This window comes from Gobius niger (assembly GCF_951799975.1).
Source record: "Gobius niger genome assembly, chromosome: 16".
Classification (NCBI taxonomy): domain Eukaryota; kingdom Metazoa; phylum Chordata; class Actinopteri; order Gobiiformes; family Gobiidae; genus Gobius; species Gobius niger.
In genome coordinates, this window is record NC_136867.1 from 25612970 (window position 1) to 25626752 (window position 13783).

Genomic DNA, 13783 nt, shown 5'->3' on the forward strand with positions numbered 1-13783 from the left:
TGATAGTTATGATAGAGTCATAATAGAGCTATGATAGAGCTATGATAGAGCTATGATAGTTATGATAGAGTCATAATAGAGTCATGATAGAGCTATGATAGAGTTATGATAGAGCTATTATAGAGTTATGATAGAGTCATGATAGAGCTATGATAGAGCTATGATAGAGCTATGATAGTTATGATAGAGTCATAATAGAGCTATGATAGAGCTATGATAGAGCTATGATAGTTATGATAGAGTCATAATAGAGCTATGATAGAGTTATGATAGAGTCATGATAGAGTCATGATAGAGCTATGATAGAGCTATGATAGAGTCATGATAGAGCTATGATAGAGCTATGATAGAGCTATGATAGAGCTATGATAGAACTATGATAGTGTTATGATAGTGTCATGATAGAGTCATGATAGAGCTATTATAGAGTTATGATAGAGTCATGATAGAGCTATGATAGAGCTATGATAGAGCTATGATAGAACTATGATAGTGTTATGATAGTGTCATGATAGAGTCATGATAGAGCTATTATAGAGTTATGATAGAGTCATGATAGAGCTATGATAGAGCTATGATAGAGCTATGATAGAACTATGATAGTGTTATGATAGTGTCATGATAGAGTCATGATAGAGCTATGATAGAGTTATGATAGAGCTATTGTAGAGTTATGATAGAGTCATGATAGAGCTATGATAGAGCTATGATAGAGCTATGATAGTTATGATAGAGTCATAATAGAGCTATGATAGAGCTATGATAGAGCTATGATAGAGTTATGATAGAGTCATGATAGAGTTATGATAGAGTTATGATAGAGTCATGATAGAGTCGTGATAGAGTCATGATAGAGTTATGATAGCTGCTTCACTCACTCGCTCCTGTTCCCCATAGTGTCTGTCTCATAGTCTCTCTCTATAGTAAAATATTGGCTTGAATCCATACCTGTACATGGGCCATATGCTCATGTTTTTCGGGTCTTTTTGTTGTTTTGTTTCCGATTCCTCCAACGCATCCTTTAGGAAATTGAAAAGCCTCTCCGACTCTATGCACTGCCTCCTGCAAAAAAGGAATTATATTAGGAATTATAATTAGGCTACGACTTGTCCCAGTTCCAAAAGATATTGATTCAAACATTTGCTTTTGAAGAATGAGCTCTAAACGTACTCACATGTGAGCGAGCGACAGCGTGGTGCTTAACTTGGACTGTGTGATTAAAAAGGTTTTGGTCAGAAGAGACTTTAGGAACAACTCCAGAGCTCGAGCTGAAAGTCTGTGGTTTAGGAAAACTCAGTCAGTCACCAGCGGCCTCTCAAACATGGCATTAAAGGCTGTGTATCTGATATTTTTACAGGTCCCTCCTTAAGTGAATTGTGAAAAAAAGATATTTGAGAAAGAAACTGTATAATTATTAAGGCTGGGACGATCCACTTTGGTCACGATCTGATACGTATCATGATACTCAAGGGCCGATCTGATACGTATTGCGATAAGTAACATGTCGTTAGCCACAAAGCATAATTGCCTAACTCATTTTTGTTTTGATTTTGGAAAACATGTAAAAAGACGTTTTATAGGAAACACATTGTTTTTCTCTTATTGCCATTTTAACAATACAAAATGACTTAGGCAGTTATGCTATGTGGCTAACGATGTTTACCTTAAAATGTGTCAAAAGAAAACAGTAATGTGTCCAAAGTTTATAAACCAGATGCCATTTGACAAGATTGAAAGTGCTAGTATTACTTAAGAAAGTATTGATATTAAAAGTATTGCAATCCGAGCCAATATATTGTCCGAGCCCTATAAACCTCTTACCTCCACCGTAACCGAGTGTATTCTCTCCAGTTCAGCTTAACCCAAATCTACAAGGTTACAGCCAATAGGCAAAAAGCTAAGGCCAACAAAACTCATCCAAACTAATCTTTTTCCTCGCACTGTTTCTGTGTCGTCTTTTTTTTTTCATCGCTCTTTTGTTGCATTTTCATCCTCGTTTTCCGTCTTATTTTTGTCACTATTTAGATGCTTTTTTCAAGAAGCTTTTAGATTTGGGTAAAGCCAAACTGGAGGAAATGTGCTCAGGTGGAGATTAAGAGGTTAATTATTATCATTATATTTTACATTACAGGCAGGCCAATTGTTTGCAGCATTATTGTGACCGTGATCCCGAAAAAGTGACCCAGAAAACGGTGAAACGGGCTTAAAAACATGGTAGGTTTCCTCCGCGTACTCCGGTTTCCACTAAAAACATGTACAAAAGGCCAGGATGAATGAGAGTGCGCATGGAGGACGAGGCTACGATCCGGTGTGGCTTGTTTACATGCATGAGACCCATCAACATGCACTGGCCCGACCAAATAAACCAATAAATGTCACTGTATAATTGGGATGCGCTAGGCCTCACAGCAAGAAGGTCCCAGGTTCGATTCCCACCTGGACGGGGCCTTTCTGTGTGGAGTTCTCCCCGTGTCTGCTTAGGTTTCCTCCGGGTACTCCGGTTTCCCCCACCACTAAAAACATGGACAATAGATTCCCCTCTGGGGCCAGGACTCCCCTGAAAAAGAGATTCTTAATCTCAATGGGTCTATCCTGGTTAAATAAAGGTCAATAAAATGTAAGGAATGAGTTTAGACACAACTAATTATTCAACAATGACAAACAATGGGCACAAACAACATGATTTACCTCTTCACCTCCACCTTAAGTGCATTTTCTTCAGTTCAGCTTTACCCAAATCTCAACGATTACAGCCAATAGGTCAGAATAACGCCTCATTTTAAAGCTAAGATCTACAGAACTCATGTAAACTAATCTTTTTCCTCACATTGTTGCTGCGTCGTCAATTTTCTGCCTTTTTTTCCGATGCTTTTTTGTCATTTTTTATCACTTTTTAGTTGTTTTTTCATCACTTTTTCATAATTTTTTTAATCTTTTGTGTGTGTGTTTTTTTGTTGCATTGTTGCATCAACTTTTTTGATTGGTCATTGTCACACATTTTTGTCATTTATTTTTTCCCCAGCAGCTTTCAGATTTGGGTAAAACCAAACTGTAGAAAATGTCCTCGGTTCAGGTGTGGGTTAGGAGGTGAAAAACAATCAGCTATAGGGCCTTTAAATTTGAACTAAAAATCATCATATTTAACTTGTTGACACCTGTATTTGAACTGCATATAAAGGATACAGATGAGGACGGGCACCGCCATCGCGATCCTCCCCACCTCTGCGTCCTTCTGCATGATCTTTTTGACGCGCCCCTGGCAAAAAAAACAAAACAAAACAACAAACCGAGCTGTCAGTCACGTCTCATTTACGACACAAACGCTCCACGCATGTAAGTTTTTTTGTCTGTACTTTGTCCGCACTCACCGGCTGGAAGCGCACGCTGTATCTCCGCTTGTGTCCGGGCATTTCGCGTCTTTTATTCGGCCTCTCTCGCGCAAATCGCTCATGTTTTTCGAAGCGTCCATTTGTTCGGCCTCCAACTTCAGCTGAAAACCGAAAAAAAAAAAAACTACCGCAGATGAAACGGCAGCACTTCCGCACACCTCTGACCCCTGCGTGACGTCAGCGTGATTAATTATTGATACGTCGTCATTCTTCTCACACTTGCGCGCGCGCCACAAAGGAATAACGATTTGCCATAAGAAATCTAAAAAGAAATCTACTGGACTAATTTATCCCTTATCAAAAAAAAAACTTAATGAATCAAAAATCAAAACAGTTCATTTCTTAACCTTTTACCCCCCACTTTAACTGAGCACATTTTCTCCATAATCTAAAAGCTTCTGGAAAAAAGCGTCTAAATAGCGCCGAAAACGAGGACGAAAAGCAACATAAAAGTGACATTAAAAAAAGCTACAAAAACATGACAAAAATGTGACGGAAACACGACGAAAAAGCGATGAAAAAGCAACAAAAACATGAGAGAAAAAAAGCAACAAAAGAGCGACAAAAACGTGCCAGAAAAGCAACAAAAAATGTTACAAAAACACAACAAAAAAAGCGATGAAAAAGCAACAAAAACGACAAAAACATGAGAAAGAAGCGACAAAAGAGCGACAAAAACATGCTGGAAACACGACAAAAACGTGACAGAACCACAACAAAAAAAAAGGATTAAAAAGCTACAAAAGAGCTACAAAAACGTGCCAGAAAAGCAACAAAAAAGTGCTGAGAATATGAAAAAAAAAACACTACAAAAATGTGACAAAATCACGACGACAACGTGACAAAAAAGTTACAAAAATGTGACGGGAACAAGACAAAAAAAGCGATGAAAAAGAGCGACAAAAACATGCCTTAAACACGACAAAAACGTGAAGCGATGAAAAAGCAACAAAAACATGAGAAAAAAGCAACAAAAGAGCGACAAAAATGTGCCAGAAAAGCAACATAAAAAGTGACAAAAATACGTCAAGAACGCTATAAAAATGTGACAAAAAAGTTACAAAAACACAACCAAAAAAAAGCAATGAAAAAGCAACAAAAACGCCCAAAACATGAGAAAAAAGCTACAAAAGAGCGACAAAAACATGCCGGACACACGACAATAATGTGAAGGAAACATAGCAAAAAAAAGCATTTAAAAAGCATCAAAAACATGACAAAAAAAGTGATGAAAAAGCATCAAAAACCGACAAAAACATGCCGGGAACACAACAAAAATGTGACAGAACCACAACAAAAAAAACTATTGAAAAGCAACAAAAACATGAGGAAAAAAGCAACAAAAGAGCGACAAAAACGTGCCAGAAAAGCAACAAAAAAATTGACGAAAATACAACAAAAATGTGACAAAATCATGACGATAACGTGACAAAAAAGTTACAAAAACACTACAAAAAAAAGCGATGAAAAAGCAACAAAAACGACAAAAACATGAGAAAAAACAAAAATGCCGGACACACGACAAAAACGTGAAGGAAACACAACCAAAAAAAGCAATGAAAAAGCAACACAGAAAAACACAACAACATGTGAAAAAAGCAACAAAATAGCAACAAAAACATGCCGGAAACATGACAAAAAAGCAATTAAAAAGCATCGAAAACACGACCAATAAAAGCGATGAAAAAGCAACAAAAACATGCCTTAAACACGACAAAAACGTGACAGAACCACAACAAAAAAAACATTGAAAAGCAACAAAAACATGAGAAAAAAAAGCAACAAAAGAGCGACAAAAACGTGCCAGAAAAGCAACAAATAAGTGTTGAGAATACGACAAAAACAAAGTTACCATCACTTTTGTAGGTCAAATGAGGCGTCACTGCAGCTCTCCAGTGGAGAAGCTTTTAGATTTGGGTAAAGTCGAACTGGAGACAATGTGCTCGGTTCAGGTTCAGAGGTTAAACTCTGCAAACATGACACCGGGACAGGCCACTAACTCACTCACTGTACTGTACTGTAGTTTTCTCACACAGTACTTTCTACTCGTAAGTAACAGTACTCTTATTCACCACTGAGAGTAAATGTCAGCAGCAAAATCCTCATGTCAACAATGAAACTGAGCTCCAGTGAATTCTCTTGTCTAGTTCCTCAATTTATGTTATTTGTACTTTTCTTGAGTACCTGGGTCACGGCCTCCGACTTCAACTGGAGTGAGTTTATTTTAAAGCAGGTTTAGGCAAGTTTTCTTGGAGGACGGACAATTTTCGTAATCGTCAAAACACAAAGGGCCAAATCTCCCAATTGTAGCAGAAAGTAAAGCACCACTTCTACAAATCACAACTCTGTACTTCATATTAAGGAAATGTAAACAGTATTTACTTAGAATCATCTGAGGGCATGAGCTTTAATCCTGGAGGGCCAGATTTTTATATGTATATATTTCCCCTCCTGGAACCGCCACCTTAACGTGGTGGAGGGTCTGAGCGCCCGAATGATCCTGGAGCTCTGTTGTCGGGGCTTTGTGCCCCTGTAGGGTCTCCCAGGGCAAACAGGTCCTATAGGTGACGGGTCAGACTAAGAGCGGGTCAGAAGCTCCTTATGAGAGACCAACAGGCCCGGATAGAACCATGAGGCCGTCCTTCTGTGGACCCACCACCTGCAGGAGGAGTCATAAGGGCTGGTGTGATGTGATTTGGGCAACTCCAACAGCTCCCCCACGACCCGGAAGTGGAAGAAAACTTATGGATGTTTATATTTCTGAAGAAAAATGGGCACGTGACACAAACTATACAGTATTAGCTTTTGTAAACTTAAAATGTCCACACAGTGGCACAAGTTTTTACTCAAGATGCTTCATTATTATTGAAGTATTAGCAAAAACTACACTACACTCTACTCTAATGAACACAGTTTCTCCAAAATGTTACTCAAGTACGACTGGTCTCTGGCTATCAGTGCCACAGATTACTTGAAAAAGTAACTAAGTTACTTTATAGATTACTACAACTAAGTTAGATTATAAGTTACTTTATTATTTACATTGAGCTGCGGCCGACAACATCTCCACCGTCACAACACAGTAATGACAAACCCTTTTACCAACACTCGAGTGCATTTTAACATTTTAACAGTAACATTAACAAAGCCGCCGCAGACTCAGAAAAGTGACGTGTTTCTCCAGTGTTCGTGTCTCAGGATGAAAACGTGACTTATCACATTATGTTCCGTCACTCGCCGAGATTCAAAAAGAAATACATTTTTTTCAAAGGAAAATTACAAAATAGTAGCTCACAGTGATTTGGAAAAGTAACTTAAAGAACAACTAAACACCAGTGCCCAGCCTTACTCCGCCCACAAGAAAATTTGAAAATTCCATCTAAAAAAGGCGTTGCTCAGCGGTCTGATTACTTGTTTGGAAATAGTAACGCGTTAGATTACTAGTTACTGGATAAAGTAATCCGATTACAGTAATCCGCTACTAAGTACTTAGTCACTGTTGGCTATTATTGCATTTATAGTGAATTATGTTTTTTGTTGACTTTTTTTAATGGGACCCCAAGACCAGCAGCCAGAGTAAAAGCTAACAGATCTTTAACCTCTTAACCCCCGCCTGAACCGAGCACTTTTCCTACAGTTTGGCTTTTCCCAAATCTAAAAGCTTCTGGCAAAACAGTGTCAAAATAGTAACAAAAATGAGCCGAGAACGAGGATGAAAATGCAACAAAAGAGCGGAAAAATTATGACAAAGCAACAAAAACCCACAAAAGAGCAACAGAAAAGTGACAAAAACGTCTAGATAGAGAGATATAGATGAGATATAGATAGATGATATAAATAGAGATAGATAGATAGATAGATAGAGAGATAGAGATAGATAGATATACAGTATATAGAGATATATAGAGATAGATATATAGATAGATAGATAGATAGAGATAGATAGAGATAGATAGAGATAGATAGATAGATAGATAGATAGATAGATAGATATAGATAGAGAGATAGAGAGAGAGAGAGAGAGAGAGATGATGTAGATAGAGATAGATATATAGTTTATTTGTCACATACAATGTTAATAAACATAACATGTAGTGAAATGATAATAACACACCCCTCTGTACCGTAGTTTTCTCGCACATCTAAAAGCTTCAGGCAAAACTGCGTCAAAATAGCAACAAAAATGAGCCGAGAACGAGGATGAAAATACAACAAAAGAGCGGGAAAAAAAACACTATGACAAAGCAACAAAAACCCACAAAAGAGCAACAGAAAAGTGACGGAAAAGCACCAAAAAAGCAATGAGAAGAAATGAGAAAATGTGCTCGGTTAAGGCAAGCGGTTAATAAACCATAAACATACCGACATTTTAAGAATGACAACCCACAACGGCACAGAGGCAAAAAAAAAGCAAACAAAAGAAACAAAACGGTAACTAGATATATATATATATAGGCTACAGTAATTTCAGAAAGCACTTAAAAACATTTATCTTTGACCGTGAGCGCTACTATTTGGACAGCCTCCATATGGCATTAATCTCCCAGAGGTGTTTCCGTGTGGTAATGTTCTGGGAAACGTAAAAAAACGTGAGTGTTTGGAGCCGCTGGGGCCCCCGTGTTCCTGCTGTAAATGCCCTTTTGAGTTTGACTCCTCTCTCTCTCTCTCCCCCCCCTCCCTCTCCCTCTCCGTGTTTGACATGAGGACCCCGCAGTTGCGCCGCGCGGCCGCTGGGGGCTGGACTCCGTGTTTACAGCAGATCGGAGCGGCGCTGCAGCATCGTGGACCCTGGCACACCGCAGTAGGAGTTTTAAAAGTCCCCAAAACTCGAAAAAGGAGGCGATCGCGCTCCCGTTCTTTCACATGGTGACTCTTCACGCGCTTTTACGCTCGCTATCCATGGTGTGAGACTTTTGTTGAGCTCGGAAATTGCCCGTTTTTTTTTTTTGCCTGACAAACGGCTGCATGGTCGCTCGCTTTAGCTCACGCTAGCCGCTGGGAGCTACAACTGGGCTAAGGCGAGCTACAGCGAGGTCCTTGTTTTGTAGTTTCGAGTTTGTTTTTTTTAATGCGGTCGCCCCTTGAGCTTTTCTTTGTTTTCCTCTCGGGCAAAGGGACCAAAAGTTCACACTGGATTTAACAAGACGAGAGAGAGATCGAGAAGCAGCAGCAGCAGCAGCAGCAGCAGCAGCATGTCCGCGGAGGTAGAAAGCAACCCTGGCGAGTGCAGCAGCAGCAGTAGTTTGACAGCCAACAGTTTGAGCCAGAAGGAGCTGCTGGACCACGGCGATCAAAACAAGCAGGAGCAGGCTGAGACCGGGCAGCAGGGCGAGGAAGCCAGGGCGCCCAAGAAAAGCGACGAAAACGACAAGGAAAACGCGCAGAACGGGGCTGACACGGCGAGCGAAACCGTGAGGCGAAAAATCGTGGAAGCGCCTCCGCCTAAAGTTAACCCCTGGACGAAGAGGACCACGGGGCGCGTGCCTATTAATAATATCACCTCCACCACCCAAGAGAAAGGTAAGACAATTCTTCTCCAAAATGCTACACTTTTCACCCAGGAGTGGACTTTGCAATATGTTGGGCATGGCACTGTTTTTTTTCTCTTTTTTGGAGAGCGCGTAATTTGGCTGCGTAATTGTGCGGGGAATCCTGCTTAGAACCGGTGCCAAAACATCTGGGGCTTATTTGTGCTGCTGTGGGACCACTTTTTAAATGTCAAAGATGTGTTGATGGTGGCACTTTCACCCCCATCCCCCCTCCGCGCACCACGTGTTGAACGCTGACAATTGCTACTTCTTTTAGCCCCTGTAGCCGCTTAGCTCGCGCTTTGGCTCCGTGCGTAAAAAGACGGCACGGGTGAGGTTCTGCCGCGCGTAAAGGTGGATGTCGGCGAACCCAAAAACGCGAGACACTGAGGAGGGGGGGAGAAGATTGTTGTTTTTTTGGGGGGAGCCAGGGCTAGGCTAGCTCCTGCTACACTGTACAGAGAGACACGTTTTGCATGTCCAATGGCCTGGCCGAATGCAGTTCCTCCCACCGCGCGCTCCGGAGCTGTCAGAGGAGAGAGATAGAGGGAGAGAGAGCGCAGTAGTGGGGGGGTGGGGGGAGAATGTGTGTAGAGCTCGGCGCTCGCTGTACAGGTGTAAAAGTTCAACCATGCCAGGCAAGCCCAGTTACGCTCCTCCCTGCTCATAGTAGCGCAGGGCACAGTGTGGCTGCGGGAGGTGGATCATGTATGAATGACGCGAGATAAGAGATAGTTTGCGGCTAATTTATGTGTGTGCTTTGTTTAACAGGCCTGAAGAGCACATCGATTTCACTTAATCTCTTAACCCCTTAACTCCCACCTGAACCGAGCACATTTTGTCCAGTTTGGCTTTACCCCAATCCAAAAGCTTCTGGAAAAAAGGTGTGAAAATAGCGACAGAACTGAGATGAAAACAATGAAGATGTGACAAAAAATTACAAAAATGTGACAAAAAATGACCCAAAAAAAGACAAAAAATGTGACAAAAAATGACCCAAAAAAAGACAAAAAATGTGACAAAAATGTGACAAAAAAAGACAAAACATTTACAAAAAATGACATAAAATTGACAAAAAAAAACAAAAAAATGTCACAAAAAATGACGAAAAAATGACAAAAAATTGACAAAAAATTACATAAAATTTACAAACAAAGACAAAAAGCTTCTGGAAAAAAGGTGTGAAAATAGCGACAGAACTGAGATGAAAACAATGAAGATGTGACAAAAAAATTACAAAAATGTGACAAAAAATGTGACAAAAAATGACAAAAAATGTGACAAAAAATGACCCAAAAAAAGACAAAAAATGTGACAAAAAATGACAAAAAAATGACAAAAATGTGACAAAAAAAGACATAAAAATGTCAAAAAAGACAAAAAAAGACAAAAAAAATGACAAAAAATTACAAAAAAGTTACAAAAATGAGTTGAATACCCCCCCTCCCAAAAAAAGATGGAATAAAATCTGATGACGTGAGGAAAAAGATCCATTTAGATGAGTTTTGCAGATCTTAGCTTTCAAATGACGTGTTACACTGGCCTACAGGATTTGGGTAAAGCTGAACTGGAGAAAATGCTCTCGGTTCAGGTGGGAGTTAAGAGGTTAATAAACAGAGCACATTTTCTCCAGTTTGGCTTTACCCAAATCTCAAAGCTTCATGAAAAAAGTGTCTAAATAGTGATGAAAATGTGTGAGGAACAACTAGGGCTGTCACAATGATTACTATATCGACTTATCGTTCAATAAATCACAGCTAAACGATGTATTTTCGGGCTCGACATTTATCGCCTGTACATTTATTAGCCTTTCCTTCCTATTCTTTCTTTGTTAAACTTAGATTTCTAGCTTAAGCAATTTGAGTTTCATTATATTTCATGTTTATTGCAGCTTGTATGGTACTTTAGGATATGATTATGCACTTTTATACCTGAGAGTTGACAGTAACTAGTATCGTTAGAGTCAATAATATCGTTTATCGCGATACTTTTCTGCCTCAATATATCGAACTTCAAATTTGTTTTCGTGACAGGCCTCGGAATAACAAGTTTTGTAGGTCTTAGCTTTCAAATGAGGCATTACACTGGCCTTTTAGATTTGGGTAAAGCTGAACTGGAGTAAATGCACTCGGTTTAGGTGGGGTTAAGAGGTTAGAAATACTATTTATTGGTGAGGGGGAAGTACTTCTTAAAAGCTGCCTCTCAGGTTTCCTAATGCATCAGCCCTGACTGATACAGCTGTTACATTAACCTCTTGAACCAAGCACATTTTCTCCAGTTTGGCTTTTCCCAAATCTAAAAGCTTCTCGAACAATGTGTCAAAATAGAAACAAAACCCTCCAAAAAATGACATAAAAGCGGCAAAAACGTGCCGAAAAAGCCACAGTAACACAATATAAAAGCAACAAATGTGTGACTTAAGAGTAGAGAAAAGCAACACAAGAAAGCCACAAAAAATGTGTGAAAATATGATGAAAAAGCAACAAAACGACAAAAATCTCACAAAAAAGCGGCGACAACTAGGGCTGAACAATATGGGAAAAATCTCGATATTCATGCCAGATATCTCGATACAATACGATATAACTGTGGGTTAGGCGAAAACCACAAAAGAGTGCAGTTTTATTGATGAGAATCTTTATCGTTTATATCGTTGCTTGTTCGATATGTATATTTTGAATGTTCATATCTCGATACAATGACGAGGCATCAGATGAGTTTTGTAGGTGTTGGCTTTTAAATGAGGCACTGGTCTATAGGCTGGGAACATTTTCGATTTGGGTTAAGCTGAACTGGAGAAAACGTGCTCGGTATTGAAGTAGCTCGCGATCCGGCGGTGCAATATCACGATAACGATATTATTGCGATATTTTGCCAAACCATTTCAACACGATATGTTATAAACCCACAAAATCAGGATAAAAACTTACATTTTTAAGTTCTGCTCATTGTTTTTGGCTGAGTTTGCACAAATGTGTCTCTCAGTCACATAAAGGCTTTATTGATGTTGTGATACATCATCACGATACGATATTTTTTGCGATATATTGTACAGCCCCAACATTAAGCAGTATTTTTTTCAAAGTGTTCCCGTCCCACCTTTACTGTTGGGTCAGATGTGAGGCTTAACTTGTGCATATTTTAATGACTGGCTGTATACAGAGGGGAGTAGGAGTAGGAGTAGTATTAGAGTATTCAGTACTTTTTACCTCTACTGGAGTCATATTAAAAGGAACTGTGTTTACTCTTGAGTACATTTTTTTTTTTACTTCTGCTACTGTGAGTGAACTTTAACCTTTACAAAACCTTCATGTCATCCTTAAGTATTTGTATTTTGCGTTTTCTGCCTCGTATTCTTCAGAAATGTCTAGATTTTTTGGGAAATATTAAGATTTTTCTCCTCATTAACTGAAACTTAAACCTGACTTTACTCATTACTCACATTTTACTTTTGCCATTTTAGTTGGACTTGAGTAGAATTATTTCAAAGTAACTTGAGGAGATATTTACCCACCTCTGCTTCATAAATGCTAAATTGCAAATTCTAGTTTACGAATCTACCCCTCACTGACGATGGCTTTAAAGAAGATTCCCAGGTTCGATTCCCACCTCCTCCTTGTTGAGGAGTTTCCACTTTATCCTCCCCGTGTCTTCACAGTTACTCTTCCATTAGTCCATTCTTTTCAAGGTCCATTTAAGTGTATATTTACAAAGGAATAGAATCTGCATAACCTCTGCAAACAAACACGTCCCGTAATGAATGCGATGCTTGTTTAGCAAATATATGTTTAGCAAATAATGTAAGTTTTCTGCTCTGGGATGTGTACTGTGCAAATACTGGGATTCCTCAGGGCATTAAAAAGCATTAAACAAAGGTCTTAAATGCCATTGAAAAGCATTTAATTGGATTCAAACTTGCATTACATCTAAACTCATCGGAAAATTCTGACATTGCTCAACATTTATTGTTATATAAGTTCATTGAAAACACTAAAATGCATATTCAGTTGTAGTTTTGGCTGAAATTTACCACATATTTTTGCTCAGAGGTTGCCTGTTTGGACTATTCTCTTTCCTCCTCCCTTGCAAATCTTAAGAAATGCAATATGTGGCATTCAATTATAGTTTTTTATGACTTGCTTCTGCCTGTATAAACCCTGAAGTAGATATTTTTTTAGCCTTGTTTTGTGATGGTTAGTTATTACTTCCTAAACACACACAAGTCCACCCACTCGTTCCCCTTTCACCCTGTTTTTTTCTCGTCATATTGGGCCAAGTCCTTCTAAATCTCTGCTATAACTTTATATTGAAACATTTCAGTTCAATTTTCTTGGGCTTAAGGCGCTGCTGCTGCAGAGGAGACTTTCGTGACAGGGCTGATTCATATTCTCAATACTCAAACTACACGTCAATTTATTTTATATCAAAACCACGCTCCGCGACCTGGTGAAATCCCTGAGAAAACCCCCTTTTACCCGTGAACTAAGTCGCGTTCTTGTGAGTGACGGAGAAGCCCGTGTAAAGGGGATTCAGAAGGAGGAGAATCCGCAGAGAAATTTGAGTCACGACAAACGCTCATAGCTGGAATAGTTTGCAGTGGAGAAGACCTGCAGGAGACGGCATTTAAAATTTTGTATTGACTTGTAGGAGGTCACTGGGGCTTGAGGTTGTGTTTTGGAAGAGCGTCTGATGCTTATAAAAAAAGACACTTTCCAAACTTCTCGTATGGAAAAGATTTAAAGCAGAACTAAGTAACGTGTTTACCTTAATAAATCCTTTCCGTAGTCCCTGTGGGGGTAATACAAGTGTTTATGGGATGATTGGAAGGTCTTTCATCTCCTCCTGGCACCAATACACACTAATAGA

The 13783-nt window shown here is 39.3% G+C and overlaps 2 protein-coding genes across 4 annotated transcripts in view; one reads left to right on the forward strand and one right to left on the reverse strand.

Annotated features, from left to right (window-relative positions):
- Nucleotides 1–13783, reverse strand: part of LOC306975827 (dr1-associated corepressor) — a 31256-nt gene that overhangs the window by 4757 nt on the left and 12716 nt on the right. Inside the window, exons 2-5 of one of the 2 annotated variants that reach the window (XM_079573599.1) lie at nt 3369–3490; nt 3184–3256; nt 1175–1268; nt 949–1062 (exon numbers count right to left, since the gene is read on the reverse strand). In XM_079573599.1, coding sequence (XP_079429725.1) covers nt 949–1062; nt 1175–1268; nt 3184–3256; nt 3369–3410 — 323 coding nt within the window. In that variant the 5' untranslated portion in view covers nt 3411–3490. Of the gene's footprint in view, nt 1–948; nt 1063–1174; nt 1269–3183; nt 3257–3368; nt 3556–13783 lie in introns of those variants that run through there. The other variant, XM_079573598.1, reaches the window with a different exon arrangement.
- Nucleotides 8182–13783, forward strand: part of larp1b (La ribonucleoprotein 1B) — a 54850-nt gene continuing 49248 nt past the window's right edge. For both annotated transcript variants that reach the window (XM_079573397.1, XM_079573398.1), the window contains exon 1: nt 8182–8909. In XM_079573397.1, coding sequence (XP_079429523.1) covers nt 8582–8909 — 328 coding nt within the window. In that variant the 5' untranslated portion in view covers nt 8182–8581. The remainder of the gene's footprint in view (nt 8910–13783) is intronic.